This window comes from Panicum virgatum, chromosome 7N (genome assembly GCF_016808335.1).
Source record: "Panicum virgatum strain AP13 chromosome 7N, P.virgatum_v5, whole genome shotgun sequence".
NCBI lineage: Eukaryota > Viridiplantae > Streptophyta > Magnoliopsida > Poales > Poaceae > Panicum > Panicum virgatum.
Window position 1 is genome coordinate 27842924 of NC_053151.1, and position 22123 is coordinate 27865046.

The 22123-nt window shown below is 46.6% G+C and overlaps 1 protein-coding gene across 1 annotated transcript; it reads right to left on the reverse strand.

Moving 5' to 3' along the window:
• Nucleotides 1-874: 874 nt before the first annotated feature.
• Nucleotides 875-3169, reverse strand: LOC120682483 (uncharacterized protein At4g22758-like). Its single transcript, XM_039964418.1, has 2 exons — nucleotides 2425-3169; nucleotides 875-1430 (listed from the first exon to the last, which is right to left on the reverse strand). Exons 1-2 carry the CDS (start codon nucleotides 2858-2860, stop codon nucleotides 1246-1248), a joined length of 621 nt encoding a protein of 206 aa, XP_039820352.1. The 5' UTR covers nucleotides 2861-3169; the 3' UTR covers nucleotides 875-1245.
• Between the last annotated feature and the right edge of the window lie 18954 nt (nucleotides 3170-22123).

Sequence of the window (22123 nt, forward strand, 5' to 3'; positions counted from 1 at the left end):
TGATGCTTGTTTCACTTCTTTGTACCGCGTGCTATTTAATGCTGAGACCTCGATAGCGTTGGTTTCAATGATGAATTTATAGATGCCAGTGTTTTGAGTGCCACTCTGGTCTTGTTACCTTCGGACCGCCATCACTCGCTCTCTTTTAGTCCCGGAGGTTGTGGCTTAAATGAACAGCTATCTTTTGTAACCTCCGAACATGTTATTTCCGGACCTGCTCACTTTTCGGTACAACATGAATTAGAGTAGCCAATGGGCGATGGGACTTGACAGTCTCCCCTCTTCATCAGCTTGTAAGTTGTCCCAGCATGTATCAAATTATTCTCCAGATGGAAAACAAAACCGCCACATCAATGTTTTTTTCTGCAGATAAACATCTGGTGCGTGAATTCAAAGACAGGTCGATGGTACCGAGCACTATGTCCTTATCTTCGTCAAAGAGCAAGACAAAACAAGGACAGAAGAAATTAAGGCAGTGGAACTGTGGATATTTATTAGATATTTCCTTGCCGCTTTCTAATTTCAAGACCAATACAAAGGTTAGTCAATCATTTTCCTTATTTGGACACCATTGCTATCTTGACTCAGGTACAGCAGTTAATTAGCAAAAGATTAATCGCTAACTTTTTCCCACGGGAACTTTCAAAGTACATAAATGTTGGATATTTTTAGAATCTGGCATGAGTGCATGACACAGTTTGCACTTGCACCTAACAAGATGTCAACACAGTCTCATCTTATGAAGCTTTTTGTTAGGTAAAGCATTGGGTGGGTCCCGTACAAGAGATCGATGGCATCTAGTAGAAACTGATCGTCTATTCCCAGCGCAGGACAAAGGGAAAAGTAGAAAAAAAGGAATGGCAGTGGTGGCATGGATATTTAAGATATTTCCCTGTCACTTGCAAGGCCCATACAAGGTCAGTCAGCCATTTTCCTCGGTTGTGCCATGGCTTTTTTTTTCTTGCCTGTATGCTGATGTACATACAATATTTAATTTACATAATATAACAACAGCATTTTTTTGCCACTAAAACTGTTCTAATTACACAAAAAATTGATATGTTTCTGAATGTGGGGTGTAACATGAGGCACAGGCTTTTGGCACAATCGCACATGCACCTTAGAGAGCTACACACACTAGTCTCATCCTCTGAACCTTGTACATTACACATTTACAATGTTCTTGTGGCCACCTGTCTCACAAATGCACTATGGATAGAAGCTGGTGCTGGGGGTGCTAGCTGATTACATCATCGGCCAGAATTGCATGTAGCTCAGACAAGCGGGTGCGTTCCCTGACGCCAATGTGCTGACCTCTCTTGCTCCATTAGAGGATGACGATGAAGCAGCCTGACCGGCAGCTGAATATTTGGGGCACAGGAAGAAGCTCCTGGAGCCCAGTTCCATAACCTTCGCCATTGGGTCTAGACCTAAGCATTATTTAAAAAAAATCAATGGAGGACTAAAACTATGGAAATAATAACAAAAGGGCTATCCAAATATCTACTCCCTCCGGTTAAAAATACTACTTGTCTTAGAGCATCTCTAGCAGTTTCCCAATAATTTTTTCCCAATAACTAGTATTGGGAGATATCCCCATAACAGTTTTAGAATTATTGGGGGAGTTGCTTTTGCAGTCTCCCAATAACCTTCTCCCAATCCAACTACTTTATTGGGAGAGTCACAACTCTCCCTTTATTTAGGGAGAGGTGAGGTGAATTATTGGGATGTCCCAATAATTATTGGGAAAAGGGGAATGTTTTGGGAGACTGCTGGAGCACAAGTTTTCTATTGACTCTCCCAATACGGTAGTTGGATTGGGGATTGAGAGACTGCTGGAGATGCTCTTAGCCTCTTTTAACACTTGCTCTACACTTTTAGGAAACTTTGTCATACTTAGTCTAGGCTTACTCTTCCTTTGCACGCACACTCAGTGAAAGATTAATTGAGGGTACCTTGTCATTTCACCTACTTAATCCTATGGTCAACTCTAGAACAAGTGTTATGAACGGTACAAGTTTATCTTAAAGCAAAAGTTCAGCAAATCGAGCTTGTACTAGGAAACCGTGCTGCTACGCGGTCTGCACTCTTTTGTTGCTTTGAGCTGACAGATCATCAAAAACAGGCAAGTCCATGGGCTCAGTTCTCACTGATCTGTGGGGACCACAAGTCAACAAAATGAGGATAAGTTGTTGACAACTCAATGCATCAAGTGAAGTTTGGATGAAAGGGATCTTTTCTATCTGCAGCAGCTTGGGGATAAGTTGTGTTGATCTGCTGGCTCAATTTTGATGTATATTAGAGACTTTGATGTAATTAAAGCAGAGACGGAGGGTGCACTCAAAAACACTAGCAGCAAGAAGGGATCAAAGCGACAAAGGGTAGCGTGACGGCAGAGGAGAATTGAAGATGTTAGGAACGTACTCTCCAAGCTGAACTGGGAGTAGTGGAGACCGAAGGCGGCCGGGTCGGCGGACGGCAGCAACGGCCGCCGGCCTTCCTTGACGTAGAGCGCCACGGCGGCCGCCACCAGGTCGGCCACGGTCCACTCGGCGGACGCCATGACGTGCAGCGGCCACAAGCTGCGCTGCACGGCCACGCTCACCAGCACCTTGCTCGGCGTCCTCCTCCCGGTCTCGCCGCCGGCGCTCGGGGGCGGGGACCCGGAGCGGAAGCTCGCCCCCCTCAAGCCGGCGAGCAGGTCCGGCATCGTCTTGGGCCTCTGCTTCTGCAGCTGGTGCCGCTGCTCCGCGCCGCGGCCGTGGAACGACGCCGACCGCTGCCGAGCCGCCGCCGCCTCCTGCCGCTGCCTGTCGCGGGAGCCGCCCTTGTCGCCGTGCGGCGGCGCCAGAGGAGGCATCGTTCGTCGCGCGTGCCGCGAGAGCGCCGGTCGCCGGAACAGCTCCGAGAGGTCGAGGCGACGAGCGAGACCAGCTGGTGACGCGCGCGCGGGCGGGTCACGGTCGGCGGCGGCAGGAGCAGGACGCGCGGCGGCCGGACGACGATGGGGCCAATGCGAAGCTCAACATGCTGCAGTCGGAGCCGGCCGCGGTCACCATGCGAGAACCTTCCGAGAGACCAGGATCAGAGAGGCCTGCGAGCAACAACCAGCCAGCCAGCGGGCGACTTGTCCTGGGCGAAAGCTGAGAAAGGCAGGGACGGCGGCGGCGCGCGTATATAGAGACGGGACTCCACCCATCAATAATTGGGTGGATGCGTCGAATTAGCCCTAATTGGGTGGATGCGTCGAATTAGCCCATGTCCTGGGAGCCACCCGTCGAGCTGAGCAAGGACAATGATGGTTGCCCGTCGCGTTGAACACGCCCAGCGATGGCGAGGGCGACGGATGGGTGGACGGCGACCAGCGAGCCCGCGACGCCGCGCGGCAGCGCCCGTTCGCGTGTCCCGATCGGGCAGGCGCCCAAGATTCCTTCCCCCGCGGAGTGGTGATCCGCCTATAGTTTTTAGAGCAAATGATCCGCTTATACTTTAGTCGTGGCTTGTCGTGCGCAGAGCTCGATCGCTCGCTCGGCGGCGTCATGTGTTTCCTTCCAGTACAGCGTGATTGGCCTGATTGGTGGTGTGGTTACGGGGGATTCTCGGGATCGCGGCGGAAAAGGGACGGGTCGAGGGGGAAGATGCCCGGCCCGGGACATCGACGGGGACGGGCGCGGTGGAGCTCGCGACTGGGGGAGGGCGGGGCGGCCTTGCCTGCCTGCCTGATTGCTCCGCGCCGATGACGACGAGACGACGACACTGCCCGCCCAGATAATGCCCGCACCGCATCTACCACTCCCGGCGCTCGTGCTGCCGCCCCGCGCGCGCGTGCCCGGATCTTCGGATCGGGTTGTTCCACTGGCCAGAGAAAATGAAGCTGCTGCGGCTGCGTCATCGGACACTCGTGGAACACACGCAGCTGCCAGCAGCGCCCGTGCGTCCGTCCAGGGTCGCCACTAGCCTACTACTGTAGTCAACTCATGGCTTGGCGAGTCCTCGCTTGCCGGCTGCTGCGGCCATCCAATTCCTACGCCCTCAACCGGCCATGGCCGTCGGCTAGCAGCTCGACAGGTGCGTAGCTAGCTAGCTAGCTAAGCGGCGAGGCAAGGTGCGGTTGCGCCATCGGACGGGACGATCCCGAACGCGCGTACGCTCGCTCGACGCTCGTGGAACACACGCCAGCTGCCAGCAGCGTCCAATGGGTACCCGAAATCTGATACGGGTTTGGATTCACTTTTAGACCCGTGAGTTTATTAATGGGCACAGAATTCTACTCGTTGGGTTTATGGGCACAGATTTATTCCTACAGTACCCGAAGTGTGAACCCATGGATTTTTAAACCCGATCTAACATAGTGCAATTATCATTTTATTTTGTGAGTTTATAACAAATTTAACATCTCTTTTCTTCAATTCTTATTTTGGTGAACCAAGTGGTGGGTGTCAGACCCGAGGCAGCGGACTGCTTATAGGCATAGAATGTTCTAGAGTAAGGGATGGCTCATGGATGTACTTTACCTCTCTTGTAACTACCCGAATAGGCGTAGAACTAGCTACAGTACAAAGAAAACTACCCGATTGTATTGTAGTAGGACTCCAACTGTACTGGATTAGGACTTTCTATGTAATCCTGTCCCCCCGGATATATAAGGGCGGGCAGAGATCCCCTCAAATCATCAACACCTAAGGCAATACAAACAACCACACAGGACGTAGGGTATTACGCAACTCGCGGCCCGAACCTGTCTAAATCTTTGTGTTCCTTGCACCATCAAGTTCCAGAGCAGTCGATCTCTACCTACAAACCTTACTGCTATGGGTATCCCTGAGCAGGCTTGGCGGTAAACATTGACAGCTGGCGCGCCAGGTAAGGGGGGTTCGGCGAGTTCATCGACGAATTCGATGGCCGGATCAAGCGACGCCAACAACGTGCCTGAGGGCACAACCCTTGTTTTCGGTTCCTAGGCATGCACGACTGACGGATTGGGAGGCTTCTCTAGCCACCTTGTCACGCCCAACTCGCCTAAACCGAAAGCTACCCAACTCGCCGACATCCGCGAGACCGTGGATCTCGACGAAAACAGAGTTCTACTCGAACTCATTTCGGACAACGCTGAAAACGTGTCGACTCCGACTCGAACTCTCGGGTCAGTGGAGTTCGGTGCAAACTCTGATTCCAAAAAACCTCACTTTTCCGAAACCCTCGGAAAATACGTGACTTATCTCAAATCGATCAAACGCCCAAAGATCAGCAACTCAGAACTACTCGATGGAGTAGATCGAGTTTCACGATCAATAGAGGGATGCATCAAACTTGCAGAATCCACCCTTGGCTCATCTAAAGTACAACAGAACCCAGAAGCATTAAACTCACAGGAACGGTTGAGTGATATACTCTCAGGGATCGATCGAGTAGATTCAAAGCTCGCCGACTGCATTAAGATGGCTGAAGGCACTCTGCAAAATACGAAGCAGAAATCGGGAGGAGAAATCTGCGGGGGATCTGGAAAGACAAACCCCCGGCTTGTTCGGATGGGACCGTCTTTCTCCAGGAAACCTCAGAATCTTTCACCGAAATATGCTCACATTCGGACTCCCGAACCAGCCGAGTCCCCATTCGATCAGGATTTTGATCAATTTATGAACAGCCTCGACAACTTTGAACCATTCGATGATCTCTAAGACTGATCCGACAACGTCGACTTGTTCATGAACGCTATGGCCAATCCACCCCAGCATGCTGACGCACTTTGGGAACTGGCCAAACTCAAAATGAGAAAAGCTAAAGCTCCAAAACAATCCAGCAAGTCGATTTTCGACAAACCCTGGATCAAGGAGCCTGAAGGGCTGACTCCCGCTCAATCCTGGCTACATTGGATGAACGAGAACGCCCTCCGCGTGGAGATGGACATCCCACTTCTTGATCACTCAAAGCATACATATTCTAAAATCGGTGGACTAACCGATTCCGACTCTGAGTACTCTTTCAACTCGGAACACGAGCTGGATGACCTAATCCAGTACAGCAAACAAATCGAGTCCAACTCGACTAAGATTTCTAAGTCCGATCAAGACTCCCTCCCAAACTTGGTCATATATGCAATGCCACAAGGACGGACAGTGCGCCTGAAGGAGACACAAGATCCTAACGCCTCTGGCTCTCAGCCAACAGATCTACCCTTCCAGTAGAGCACTCCATTAGACCCGCCCTCAAGCAAACAAGACCAATGAGCTCAAGATCTTTGCCGTGAAATCCTCATGGTTCGCATCTCCGAAATCCATGAACTTGAGGAGGACTCCACGGAGCGTCTCAACCTCGACGACTACAATTCTGATGATTTCGACGAGTATCTTTCCGATAACATGGAAACTATTCCCCCCGTAATCACAAAACCCCAAGCTACTACCAAGCAAGATCCTCCAGCAGTGACGGTCACTGTGCAATTGGAAGAGCAGCACCCAGCAGAAGATCTTTACGAGCGTCGTCGCCTGCTTAACTAGAAGAGGGCGTTCAGGCGCCAGCGTCTCGCCAACAGCCAGCAGGAACAGCAAGGTGACAACTACGACTACTCCAATTGTGACCTCCGCAACGTGATCAACGTTGGTCGCGACGCGCGCAACGTTATCATCTCAAGGAGAAAAGAATGCAAGGAAATAGAGGCTTACAACCCTTCTTCCAACTTCCGCATCCCAGCAAAGGCTTCTGCAGCCTTCAAGAAGCACAAGCCGGCAAGTACCCTTCCCCAGGGTAAACCGCGCACCCAACATCATGGAGAAACATCTCTCAGTGGAGACAGGATCAATAAGACGCTCCTACGCAAGTGCTTCATGCACCCAAAGAACTCTCATACGATCTTCGAGTGCAACTCACTCCGCAAAGCCCTTGGGGCACCACTCCTAAAGGAGACTTTACCAATAATCTAGTCGACTACTGTACCGACTAGTTTTTCCCTAGAATAATTTTACTCAGTTATGTAAATCATTGCTCGTGTCTACGAGCAAGGAGTAGGTCTTAAGAGTCAGATTCTATCATTTTACAATTCCTGTAATCTCGACAAATTATCAATAAAGTTGATTCCTTCCTAAATCGATTACTTGGCTCTCGCTCATCTGACCAATACCCCATCATAAACGTCACTCTGAAAGCTATGTTCAACATTAGAGAAGCAATCGAGTAGTTTTATGGTTTACCTCGAGTGTTCTTATGACATTTTCATCTTGGGTAACCCGACGGGGTTCATTCTAACAGACTTGTATTAAGGATTACTCCAGTCCTTGGGTAGGATACCCTACTCGCTAGCTCGAGTAGGTTTTGGATATCCTTTCGACATTTTCGTCTTGGATAACCCGACGGGGTTCATACCTAACAGACTTGTCTTAAGGATTACTCCAGTCCTTGGTTTAAGGACACCCTACTCGCTGGCTCGAGTAGGTTTTGGATACTCTTTCGACATTTTCGTCTTGGACAACCCGATGGGGTTCATACCTAACAGACTTATCTTAAGGATTACTCCAGTCCTTGGTTAAGGACACCCTACTCGCTAGCTCGAGTAGGTTTTGGATGTTTTTTTAGATATTTTTGTCTTGGGTAACCTGACGAGGTTCACCCTAACAGACTTGTCGACTAAACTACTCCAGTCCTTGGGTAGGACACCTTACTCGCCTTGCTCGAGTAAGTTCGGGATATTCCTAAAATATTTACGTCTTGGTTAACTCGATAGAGTTCACTCTAACAGTTCTATTTTAGAAATCAATCCAGCCCTGGTATAGGTCATGCTACTCGTTGAATCGAGTAGTCTGGGGTATCTTCATAAAAGTTGTACGCTATCTGGGTGACCAATCGAGGTCTATCCTAACTGGTCAATTGTGAAAATTCCCCAAGGAGCAGAAATAAGTTCTTGATACTCTAAAATAGGTTGACACGAGTCTCCTACTTGCTTAGACTACCAAGGGAGTTCCAACTACGGAGCTTTTTTGCCTCGAGTACTTGACGGGTGCTACTCGCTTGCTCGAGATGCAAAAACAGTTTTGTTCTCCCTTAGTAATCTGAGTAGTTGTTGAGAGCCTCCTGTTCACCTATTTATCAAAGAACATCTTAAGCTCCTAACTTTCTAAATACTCGATAAAGAGTTTTTTCCTTGTTGGACAATATAGTCCATAAGAGCACCGCTCTAACAAAACATTTCTTTTCACAAAGAAATTCAGACTAAGCTACGGCTTACGATACTCTTCTAGTGCTTTTTCCACTTGGTTAATCCTGCGAGATTCAATCCTAACCGGTCAGCACTAGAGTTCTGATTCAGAACCATACAACTCGATCCTATTCGAGAATACTTTGCCTCCTAAGGGACCTACGGATACAACTCTTCGTATCCATTATCACGATTGAGTAGGCGCGATGCTGCCAAAACTCATGACCTTCGAGTACATTTACTCGACACAACAAAGAATTGCACAATCCAAACATAAAAATACGTACTTGACATTACACAAATATTCAACATTTGTTCCAAAGTACTTGAGGCCCACACGCCAAATCAAACTACAAACAAGATCAAGGGGAGTCGGGCTTGTTTAGAGTCTCCACTATCTGGTCAGCCACCACGGAGGTCTCTTGCAAATATTGATTGAACTGTTCATCAGTACAATCAGACTTTGCGCCATTCCCAAGTGCATCAAGAGGAGTCTGTGGCCAGTAGGATTTTACCAACCCGAGTACATGTCCCACGTACTGTCGGGTGGTTGTGGAGATGTACCTTTCGAAACTTTCGGGTCCTTTTCGAAGCCTCCCCGCCAAAGTGAGCGGTTCGTCTTCATTCCCTTCCAGAATCTCCACAATCTCTGCCACTTCTTGAGCGGCATCCCTCACTTGCCTCAGCTCGCTCTACGAGCTCTTGTTACATTGAGTCTCGAGACTCTAACAGGTCCTTGAGTTGTTTAAGAGCTGTCACCGCCTCCTGGTCAGAGTCTTCCTTGATCCTCTTGAGCTTTTCAAATTCATCTGCGTTTTGGTACATAAGAATCTTTAGATCCAGTACCAAGCTTTCCTCAATCTTTAAAAATTTTGTGTAAGCTATGTACTCAATTAGAAGAAAAGCTTATAAACACTAGGCAGAATAATCTAGTCGACTGCATCATATATGCTACAGACTAGACTTTCTTGGCCTTGGAAAGCTTTTTAAGCTTCTCTTGAAGGGCAGCCTTCTCGGACGAGAGTGTTTTTACCCGCTCTTTCAGAGCATTTAGCTCTGAATTGCCCTGGGGCTGGCTACCCTCTTGCCCCAAAACTTCCTTCCAAGAAAGCAAATAACAAAGGATCAGTACATACTACTCGATTTATACATAAATACTCGATATATTCGACTACTTACCCCCAATAGCTTGAATGCAAGCTTTAACTTTTCCTGCGGCTAGACACTTCCCGATGAGACCTGGGAAGCACTTGCCCGCACATCAGAGACTGACTTCTCTGGCACATCTTCAATCATCCCCGAAGTATTCCCTGGATTTTGGGAATCTAGAGGAAAAAAAGCGATACTTAATCAAATTAAGAGCAAAGAAAAAGTACTTTTTCAGTACAAGGCTTTATAAGTTTACCTGTAGGGGTGTCCTCAAGCAGTTTCGCGTCGTCTTCCTCAGGAAGCTTCTCGCCTTTCTCCTCCTCTGGAAGCTTGTCGCTTCCACGGCCCTCCAGGAGCCCTTCATTGCTCCTATCAGCGTCAGGAAGTGGAGAATCCAGAAGCATGGCATTGGCCATGTCTTCTGCATCGTGAGCACTCATCTCAGGAGTACTCGGGGGCTTCTCTGCTGCTGACTTGGGGGCTGAGTTGTCCTCAGTATCCCATTTTGCCTCCAGGAGCGCGTCCCTATCAAGACAAAGTAGTTGAAATATACTCGACGCACAAAGACAAATCCTACAATTACAAGTTTTTAAGAAACTTACGTAGGAGAGCTAAAAAAACGAAAGAATGGGTTACATTTTTCATATGCTCTCCTCTTATAGATAGGACGAACAAAGAAGAAAGTTTTTCGATCACTTACTTCGCTCGCCCTTTTTTGATCGGTTTTTTAATGCAATTTTTTTAATGCAAATAGATTTAATCTAATAATTTCTTTTAGATTAAGTCTTAGGTCTCGTTTGATCTGTTAAAAATCTCCTTTGTTGAAATTAAATGTTCCCAAAATTCCTAAAATAAAAGGTATGGCAAGAGTCTTTATGCCAAATTTCTGGGTAGGCCTCATGATGACGGCCTGCTTACCCGCATCACTAGCATCATCTACACTAGAACTACTCGCCGGTAGAGTAGTTCCAGTCCCCTTTGATGGGTCCACTGTGGTGGATGGGACGGTTTGTCCCACCGTAGCATCATCCCCAGATACTGAAGTCCGTGGCATCTTTGCCGCCGGACTTGAAAAAGCAAAAATTCAAATTGAAACAAGCAAATCGTAGGCAAAAAAAATACTCGATTGCAAATCAACTAACTAGCTACTTACCTGTCACTAGTAGTTTGTGAGGAGCTGTAATGCTTCCTCACCACTAACCGCGCGCCCTTTGGGTGCCTGGTCTGGGTGTCTGCACTTGGAGTGGGGCTGTGCTCCCTGTCACTCCTATCTTCACCAACCTATTCATCTGTACAACCAAAGTTAGACATCAGTACTATTTATATAAGATTTCATATAAACATGCTAGAATTGGTCGACAGTATAAGAGCGCGCGAAGAAATAAAAAGGACGAATAAGTGCCTGGCGGTGGAGGACTACTTTTAAAATGCTCCACATCCTCCTACAGAAAGCAAATTCTATCAGAATGACACTAAGGTAAAGTACTCGATTACTACATATCGACTACTCTTATCATGTACCTGTTTCAGAGGACTCGCAGCAGAAAATATATTAGGAACAACGGGAACTTTCTTTACATCCCTGAGTAGTCGTTGTACTCGACTAAATACTTCCTCATTGCAGCAGAACCGCCCAAATTAAACCGGCTTAAGTGCGCTAACTATCATTTTAAGTATTAATCAAGCCACCGCGCACTTAAAACGGTGTAATCCGGCAGCCTGCTGGGTTAAGGATCGAAAACACCGGAAGTCTCGCATGAAAACGAGCACAGATGATTACAAGCAGATAAAAGTTCTCAAATTTAATTTATAATGTGGAGTTTTACAAACAAGTTTACGTAAAATATCAGATTGCAAAAATGCAGCGTAAAAATAAATAGAAGTTTAGTTTAGAAAAACAACGATTACTACGATGACGTGAGGACATCACATCGAGCCTACCGATGTGAATCCTGGTTAGCTCCAGCCAGTAGCAGCTACCTGAAAACAGGGTGACAACAAACCCTGAGTATACTAATACTCAGCAAGACTTAACCGACACGGGTATACTTAGCCCACTATCTAGACATGCAAAGATTTTTGGCTCTGGAGTTTGTTTTGCTGAAAGACTACTAATACTGGATCCTTACTTTCAATATTTTAGCTCAATTTAAGTTTATCAAGTACCAACTAGATTTGCTTGACATCTAAAGCAAGTATGGTTGATCACATTAAACCTCTATTAAAACCATTCAAACGTCTTCAACTCACTCTCATTTCATCCTTTACTACGATGTGACAAAGTGACCAAGGTTCTCTTAACCGAGAGAGACGGCGAATCGATCCGATTTAACCTTGCAAGGTGGACCTAACTCACACGACACGTGCAGCCACGCTGGACCACATATGTCAACCGTTCCCATCATTACCCCGACGTTTGAATCACGCCTGCCAAAACCCGGGTGAAGGGTCCCTCACAGCGAACTCCCAGAGAACTAGGAGGCGACATACACTCCAACACCCGCCATCATTCCACTCCCAGAGTAGCAGATCGCGATTCAAAGTATCGTTGCAAATCAGGTATTTAGCTTACCGTTTGGGCCCGCGCGGGAGCAGCCCGCGGCGTGCAGCAGCTTGGCGGCAGCGACGGCGTGACGAACAAGCGCGGAAACTCGTGGAACGCGATGGAACAAGGGAAGCACGAGCATCAGTGCAACTCCTACCTTCGATTTGAGCTGCTGGACGAAGAGGATGATGGCCGGAGCTAGGAGTTCGATGGTGAGAGCGGAGGTGCTGTCCATGGTGGTCTGATGGTCGGGGAATCCTCGATTCCCGGCCGTGCGACGGCCGGAGCTCGGTTCCGAGGGGCGGGGAAGGGAACTAGGGAGGTGGTGAATGGGCCTGGGGTTTTGGTGGAGCTCGGGGAGAGCTCAGACGGCGGCTCGGCGTGGGGCGTCGAGCGGCAGCCATGGCTCAGCCCTGCTTGCTCACGCTCGAGCTGGAGGAGGAAGAAGGGGAACGGGGCACCGGGAACTCGAGGAGGATAAGGCACACGGGTTGTGCTTGGGGAGGATAAGGCCGAGAACGGCCGGCATGGGCGGCACAGGGCGATGGCGCGGCGACGCGTGGCTCGGCACCGACGTCGAGACGGCGAACGACGTGAGCGGAGGACGGCGGGGCACGCGTCGCACGTAGGAGAAGCCAGGTTGGCTGGTTTCGATGAAACCAGGGGCGCCGGGGATGAGTTTGGCAGGGGGCACGGCGCGTGGCCGACCAGGAGGCCGCGCCGGCGCACGGACGCCGTCACGGCGAGAAACAGAGAGGGAGGAGAGAGGGAGATGGTGGTGAGGGTAGTTCTGTAAATAAAATGAAGTTCAAAACTCCAGTTTGTAAACTCAAATTTTTATTCTTATTCCAAGGGTCAAATGAAAAACTTTTGAATACCAAACTTGCTTAAAATTTTGAGATCTACAACTTTCGTTTCAAGCACTTTTTCATTTGAAGCCTACTTTAAAAATAAATTTTAAACTCTTGCAAACTCAAAATATGGTCCTTTTAAAAATTCAAATTCTTCTCAAGTTTTTGCGTGGCAACTTGAAAAACCACCAACATGAAAGTTGTTCACCGTTTAAAACTCTACAACTTTGTTTTTAGACAAAAGTTCATTTGAGCAAGAATTTAGAAGTTATTTTCAAAGCATTTTTTATTGGATTTGAAAACTAGTCATCATTTCATGTGTTAACAACTAGCAAAAATGTAATTAAATGATTTCATGCATGCAAGGTTAGTGTCAATGACGATATCAAACACACGATTAACCAAAACTACAGGTGATTAACACCTGGGGTGTTACAACCCTACCCCCATAAAAGAATCTCGTCCCGAGATTCAGAACGGAAGACTCTTAAGGGAAGAGGAGCAGATCAACCATCAACAGCAGCAGGAAACAGTCATATTAGAGAAGACCGATGTTGACGATATGATCCTTTGCAGATAAAGACTGAGAACTTAGAGAAAGTTTAAGAAGCAAGGTATACAACAATATCTCCCACGATTTTGTCCAACGGTTAGCTTGTCCAACTTTGCATGTTTTATGCCCGCTCGTGCCAACCATAATGGCACAGGTTGCTTTATCATCGGGGTAAGGTTCCTTGTCTACCACCTCTTGCAGTCTTCTAATATGTTCGTCCAGTAGCAGTTCTTTCGAAGTAACTTCGGTAGAAAGGCCCACTAGATTTAGGTCCAACATAGAGATCTCTAGGCAGAACAGCGAAAGGATAGATGTGGGAAATGTCCACGAGGAGATAGCACACCAACATAGTTGTATAAGGAATCATAATTAGCAATCTTAATACCAGCGTGTGTCGAGAAGTACAAGCATATGTTGAGTGCTCAGCGTAGGCTCTTGGTTTCCTTGCGACACCGTCAAGCATACTTCCAATGAGAAATCCCTTGTAGCACAGATAGATCGTGCATGGATAAGCATTACAAGATGGAGGGATAGCAAGGAGGTGATCCAAAAACGGAGGCATAACATGAGAGCAACAGGGGTTAGCGGCCACAGACTGCAGGAATAAGATTCTTGCTTAAGCTTCACATACAGCTTGCATCCACCGATGAGATTACCTGATTACCGATCAACAGGGGATTCGGTCCGGTTGGACAGTAACTTGAGATCAAGACCGCTAACCATTCAGGAATCTACGGGAATTATAAACAAAACAAGCAGAACACCTGGAACAAAACCGATGTACCCTCCAGAGACTTACCTGAATAAGCAAGGACGTGATTTACAAAGGAACCATTTTGACGCTAAGGTAGATAAGGAGATTAGCATTACACAAGATCATTCTTTACATGCAGTCAGGGACGCCTCCTTGATGACGACGATGATTTTAAGAAACATCCGAACTCAATTCTTGCAAGACTCTTCGAGTAGAATGGATAATTGAATGATGTAAGATTTTCCGTTCACGAAGAAGAGGTCCAACAAAGCAAGGAATGATGCTGAGACAAGGTAATCAAGTCCTCGCAGCGTGGAGATCGCAACACGAAGAAAGCAAATGTCATTGAGATTCATCACAAGGCTAATGAATAACAAGTGAGGGTAAAATGGAAAGATGGTTTAGGAGGTGTTTTTGAAATATCCTTGCTCAGGATTATATTATCTGATGAATTGCACAAAACATGCTTCTTTATGCCAATACAATGCCACCATGCCAAGGAATAAAGATAAAATGTTTCACCCATAGTGCAAATGCTTGATGGCTCGGATAATGATGCACTCCTAGAATGCATGATTGCAATGCTGGTGCAACACAATGATAAAATGTTCCATGCACAATGGAATGCTGCATATGACTCGATGCATTAGCTATGATACTGGCTCAATGATGCATACACCATGGTGCAAAGATGATGATGCCCATGTTTTATGCATATATGAGGTGCATAAAATATGATGCATACACACATGAGTTTGCGATGCACACAATGCAACATGTGTCTTATGACTGTACCCTCATGACTAAACTCGCGTTAACCCTATACCCTTGAGTAAGTATTAGAAGTTAGGACACTAGTAAGGGTTGCATAAGAATGGATTGAGGTGAGGTATGTCACATATACCGAGACACCAGCGCGCTCCTAGTGGCTCCATCATGTGGCTGCAGCACACATGAGGCCCTAGGTTCCGTCACGGCATCAGGGTCATGCAACTAAACACCACCACAAGAGAAATCAAGAGTAGCAACCCAACAGTGCCATCAACAAGATAGATTAACGAAACCGAAGACAACCCGAAGTTGTACTCGGACGCATACCCGTTAGTCAGCCTATGCATTCCCGATCATGATGCAACACAATGCACTGACCAATGATGTGATGCAGAATGTTACAATGACTCTACTCAAAAGTTATCATTATCATAAATCTTTGTAATTTCTCCAAAAATTAACTGAGCAAGAACGAAGGTACACGATTTCAAATGTTGGAAATCAAAATGCCCAACATTGAGAGATACTAGAAGATTCATTGGACCATGGATCGAAAGGTTTTGTTGACCGACATCAAGGTTTAGACAGCCAAAAGAGAAAGCAACAACACTTTTGTTGGAATAGGTTCGAGGTATAGATCAAGAGTTTGGATTTGAATGACAAGCTAGACTACTGGTAAGGTTCTCACAAAACTCAAATCCCCTAACTTACAAAAGACCTTCCCAACTCAAGATCAAACTAGCAGATTACGTTGGCCTACTACCACAACACGAACCTAGGAAGACATTCAGGTAAAAACAACACATTTTAGTAAAACAATGTAACAAGCAAGGTGATCAAACCAACCAAAGATGAGATGATGCATGCACGTTCTATTCGTTCCTCACCCAAACAATTGCCAATAACTAGGCATACGGGGACAACCGGTGGCACATTACGTACTCTCCCTATATATACTAGTCGTTCTTACGTTCAACGCTTATGTAACGTGGTTAGCGTACCTGCAGACAAACACAATATATAAAGAGATAAATAAATCTATTTCTGGACCCTTCGTGCCAGCACTCACGAACGGCCCCCATGTGTCCTACGCCACACGGGTAACGCATATGCAGTTTCCCACATATTCACACATACATTACCATCCACTATAGAGATGGCACCCAAACGTTCGACGCTGAATGGGCAGCGCTTCATACGTCACCGGGGCAACGTATTCACTTCCCGTACAAATCGCCTTACGAGACACCCAAGGGTACACGTGTCCCAAGATACACGGTTATGTCTAACCACATAACAGGTCTTCACCTCGTAACATTGCCTTACGAGATGGCCGTGATTACAATCACACGGTGGGAAATCCGCACTCCATATCAGGCGGCAGATAGCGACAGGCTCGTTTGAATTGAACCTTATCACCTCCTCGTATGCTCATCATACGGGACCCGCACACGTATGAAACATGTGAGCTATTCTAAAGGACTACCAGGAATGCTTACTTTGCTCACCTGAGCGTAGGTGCGTCGTTACAGAATATTAGATACCAGTTGCGCAAGAAAGTAAATTTTAACAGAAATTAAAGAGCTGGAAGTGCTGGAATAAAATAGATATATAGATGCCACCATAGCTAATAAACCCTAGATAGGGCATACGAACTATCTATCTTATTCCTTAGCGCAACTAGCGTCAAACTTTCGAAACCGAACATTTTGCAAGCCAAAAAGTTAGTTTTTAAACTTAATTAAGCATACAAGTAATCATCCCCAGTGCGTTTCGGCTCTGATACCAGCTGTAGCAGAACCGCCCAAATTAAACCGGCTTAAGTGCGCTAACTATCATTTTAAGTATTAATCAAAGTCACCGCGCACTTAAAACGGTGTAATCCGGCAGCCCGCTGGGTTAAGGATCGAAAACACCGGAAGTCTCGCATGAAAACGAGCACAGATGATTACAAGCAGATAAAAGTTCTCAAATTTAATTTACAATGTGGAGTTTTACAAACAAGTTTACGTAAAATATCAGAGTGCAAAAATGCAGCGGAAAAAATAAATAGAAGTTTAGTTTAGAAAAACAACGATTACTACGATGACGTGAGGACATCACATCGAGCCTACCGATGTGAATCCTGGTTAGCTCCAGCCAGCAGCAGCTACATGAAAACAGGGTGACAACAAACCCTGAGTATACTAATACTCAGCAAGACTTAACCGACACGGGTATACTTAGCCCACTATCTAGACATGCAAAGCTTTTTGGCTCTGGAGTTTGTTTTGCTGAAAGACTACTAATACTGGATCCTTACTTTCAATATTTTAGTGTTTATCAAGTACCAACTAGATTTGCTTGACATCTAAAGCAAGCATGGTTGATCACATTAAACCTCTATTAAAACCATTCAAACGTCTTCAACTCACTCTCATTTCATCCTTTACTACGATGTGACAAAGTGACCAAGGTTCTCTTAACCGAGAGAGACGGCGAATCGATCCGATTTAACCTTGCAAGGTAGACCTAACTCACACGACACGTGCAGCCACGCTGGACCACATATGTCAACCGTTCCCATCATTACCCCGACGTCTGAATCACGCCTGCCAAAACCCGGGTGAAGGGTCCCTCACAGCGAACTCCCAGAGAACTAGGAGGCGACATACACTCCAACACCCGCCATCATTCCACTCCCAGAGTAGCAGATCGCGATTCAAAGTATTGTTGCAAATCAGGTATTTAGCTTACCGGTTTCGACTACCTCCTACTTCCGGCATGTGGTTAGTACTGTTCAAACTCGGTCAGCACTGCCAACAACGGTACGGTCCTCAATCGACACAGGCGGAGGCTTACTTTCCATCCATTTCATATCCAGAACCAATTCATCTCCGCCCGGTCTTTCATTTCTCTTTCCTCATTGAATCATTCTCAAACCACATTGCCACAAGTAACAAGAACCTATAGCTCGCGAGTGACAGCAATCACTCGACTTCTACCGGATCCTGGTTAAGCATGGTAATACTAACGACACCTGTATACTAGTATAGACTCATAGGTACCTAGGGAGAAACATGCATACTAGGGTTCCATACAACTCCTAAAAACGTAAATGCACAAATACTTAAATAAACATTGAATACTCAAATTAGGGGTTATGCTCCGGGGCTTGCCTGGGTTTGACACAAAGTCAGTTAGTTACCTTGTAGTCTTGCACCGGCTTGACATCATCCCAGTCCAAGCATGCACTCCAGTCGGTCCTTCCGTCTTCTGGATTGGTCCACTCGTGCACCATCTTCTGGCTCGGCTTCAACATTGCTCTCCGGTTCCACGTGTTGCACATCTAGTGTACCTAAATGAGATGGAATAATGCTGAGGTATGAATGCATTGAAGTGTCACAAACAATGCATCAGAAAGGGCAGGAAAGACAGGCACAATTCCACGGTTGCATGGGCATGAGCATGGTGCAATGAAATGCAAATATAAAGGTAATATGACTGCACAATCATTTATTGAGCAAACACAACTAATAAGTTCAAGGAAAACGGTTTGGAACTACCACATGAGAGTTCATTAAACTTATTTAGCCTGAAGTGTTTCCTTCCGAAAATCATTACTAAATTCATTTAGAAAAGCCAAGCAACATGTAAAGCAAGAAGGGTTAGATTAGAACTTTATTTAACTAGCAAGTAAAAAAATAAGCATGAGAGCACACCAAGACCATTTAAATTAACAAGCCAACATAAGCAAGCTAACAAAATTAACCAAAAAAAAAGCTGGTTCTCAAATGTTAACAAGATCTACACAGGAGTAACACAATAGCAAGATAAACTAACCAATTAAAGATCTACAACATGCACACCTCTTCTGATCATGAAACTTTTATGGTGGATTACACATGCAAAGACTAGGATACTGTAACAGTTTTAGCTCATGAAACAAAGTTAAGCAGCATGTACAAACAAAACTGATTAAACGAGGCATAAAGCAAGTTTTAACGAAACTGATAGCTAGGCATGTCAAATGTCCATGAAACTTTTACGCAAGCCTAATAATCTAGCGTGCAACACACTGACCAAAAATGACAACCATGCAGAGTATAGAACTAGAGATCTAATTAAAGCTCTAATAAAATTGCATATAAAATAGAACAAAAACTAGTGCTCAAATAAGAAAGTGCATGTAATGAAACTTGTAGATTTTATTACAAGGAATCCAAAACAATTGAGTTTGCATTTTTCTGATTTTTCTATGAATTGTTACGAATTTTCAAAGTTCACATGAAATGAAACAAATTCACATCACAAAACCACAGTAGCAGCACGGGCAGCACAGCCATGCCATGGCCACCAGGGCCATGGCCGACGGCGTGGCGTGCCTGGTTCGCCGGCGATGGACCAAGGCGGCGGCGGGGCGGGGCAGCACGGCAGCCAGGGGAGCCCTGCGGCTCCGAGGCGCGCGGCGGGGCGCCTGGGCCCGCGCGGGAGCAGCCCGCGGCGTGCAGCAGCTTGGCAGCGGCGACGGCGCGACGAACAAGCGCGGAAACTCGTGGAACGCGATGGAACAAGGGAAGCACGAGCATCAGTGCAACTCCTACCTTCGATTTGAGCTGCTGGACGAAGAGGATGATGGCCGGAGCTAGGAGTTCGATGGTGAGGGCGGAGGTGCTGTCCATGGTGGTCTGATGGTAGGAGAATCCTCGATTCCCGGCCGTGCGACGGCCGGAGCTCGGTTCCGAGGGGCGGGGAAGGGAACTAGGGAGGTGGTGAATGGGCCTGGGGTTTTGGTGGAGCTCGGGGAGAGCTCGGACGGCGGCTCGGCGTGGGGCGTCGAGCGGCAGCCATGGCTCAGCCCTGCTTGCTCACGCTCGAGCTGGAGGAGGAAGAAGGGGAACGGGGCGCCGGGAACTCGAGGAGGATAAGGCACACGGGTTGTGCTTGGGGAGGATAAGGCCGAGAACGGCCGGCATGGGCGGCACAGGGCGATGGCGCGGCGACGCGTGGCTCGGCACCGACGTCGAGACGGCGAACGACGTGAGCGGAGGACGGCGGGGCACGCGTTGCACGTAGGAGAAGCCAGGTTGGCTGGTTTCGACGAAACCAGGGGCGCCGGGGATGGGTTTGGCAGGGGGCACGGCGCGTGGCCGACCAGGAGGCCGCGCCGGCGCACGGACGCCGTCACGGCGAGAAACAGAGAGGGAGAAGAGAGGGAGATGGTGGTGAGGGTAGTTCTGTAAATAAAATGAAGTTCAAAACTCCAGTTTGTAAACTCAAATTTTTATTCATATTCCAAGGGTCAAATGAAAAACTTTTGAATACCAAACTTGCTTAAAATTTTGAGATCTACAACTTTCGTTTCAAGCACTTTTTCATTTGAAGCCTACTTTAAAAATAAATTTTAAACTCTTGCAAACTCAAAATATGGTCCTTTTAAAAATTCAAATTCTTCTCAAGTTTTTGCGTGGCAACTTGAAAAACCACCAACATGAAAGTTGTTCACCGTTTAAAACTCTACAACTTTGTTTTTAGGCAAAAGTTCATTTGAGCAAGAATTTAGAAGTTATTTTCAAAGCATTTTTTAATGGATTTGAAAACTAGTCATCATTTCATGTGTTAACAACTAGCAAAAATGTAATTAAATGATTTCATGCATGCAAGGTTAGTGTCAATGACGATATCAAACACACGATTAACCAAAACTACAGGTGATTAACACCTGGGGTGTTACACTCATCCGAGATCTCTTCCTCCGAGTACCTTGACGAGTCAGCTGCTCCCTGATACGGGAAACCAAGCATTTCCCGAGCCTACAGCGGCTGGATCCTTCTTTTCATCCAGTCAAAAATAACTGCCTCTCCGGTCACATTCTTTTGCCTCAGATCGGCAATCCGTGCGAGTAGCTCAGAGATCTGGCTATCGTCGACTGGTTTCTTATTCCACTCAGGCCATTGAATTGGAGGGCCTGGAGTAATCGCTGGGACGCTCTCCCACTGGTTCTCAACATATAACCACTTGGGTTTCCATTCGATTACCTTATTGCTAAGCCTATAGGGGATATAAACTTTATCTTTCCCCTGTCTAAGTTGAAGACCCGCACCGCCTACTACATCTAAAGCGTAGGAATCTGGCTGTGGTTTAAGGTGGAAAAGGAATCGAAAGAGTTCAAAATGGGGCTTGATGCCCAAAAAAGTTTCGTACAAATGCACAAAGGTAGAAATGTGAATAAAGAAATTGGGGGTCAAGTGATGCAGCTAGATCCTGTAATAGCACAGGAGACCAGAGAAGAAAAAAGAACAAGGTAGCCCCAATCCCCGTTCCAAATAAGTAGTAAAAGCAACGATTTCGCCCATATTCTCATACGGACGATCCTCACCCAAGGCAGGACACCATTGGATGACGGATTTATGCACCAAAAAACCAGCAAAAACTAGGGTTTCTAGGTCAGATTCGGAGCACTTACTTGCAATCCATCCTTCTTCGCGGGTTGGCTCTGCAGCCGCACCCTTTCCATTGCTCGACTTCTTGGGGGCCATCCGAAAATCAACAGTGCGCTTCACGTGCATACACTGACTAAACTCTAAGAGGAGTTCGGATGCAAGGGAGAGCAAGAAGTTTAGATCTGGGGGCTTAAGGACAAAAACAGATCTAAACATTAACAGAGAATGGCGGCCGGTGGGGTAAAAACCTAGTTACCATTTCATTTTATAATGGCGGTGGCAATATGGTAATACACTCAAAAGGCCAACAGTCCGTTGCCAATCACGGAAAAAACGGGATTTTCTGAGATGTTTTCTTTTTTCTAAGATTATATTTTGGAAAAAGAAAACACTCACATCCCAGGACAACTACTCGACTTATCTTTCATTAACTGGGATTACATTCCAGAATAAAGGAAAGGTACTCGACACAGTACAACTACTCGATATTACTCGAGTACTTCTTCCTAAATAGCTTTACAATAACTTGGACCTGCATGCACAACGCCTGGATCTCTTGGAGCTTCTAGTCGACGTCTGCTGTAGATAGATCGGCCCGAGGCCATAATAAAGTATAAACATGTTATTCCCATCAAGGGAATAATGATACTCATATTCTGGGAGAAAAGTTTTAAGAGTTTGGAGGCATATTACAGTAATCGCCTCGCAAGATCTCTTGTAGCATCTTGCGAAGAAATTTCTCCTTCTCCCTGAATACGTTGTGACAAGATTAAGTCTCCTTACCAGAGATGTCAGTTTTTGGGCACCCAGAGATAGGCAACCCCAAGGATGTGGCACAACAAGACTCAACCCATCGACTCCAAACCTGTCTCATTGGAATATGCAAGGAT

What these genes read in the sequence shown, in the direction of transcription:
- LOC120682483 (XM_039964418.1), bottom strand. Translation starts at nt 2,860, where the DNA reads ATGCCTCCTCTGGCGCCGCCGCACGGCGACAAGGGCGGCTCCCGCGAC. An exon ending in CTCCCAGTTCAGCTTGGAGA is followed by an intron (nt 1,431 to 2,424) that starts GTACGTTCCTAA and finishes AATAATGCTTAG; the next exon opens with GTCTAGACCCAATGGCGAAG.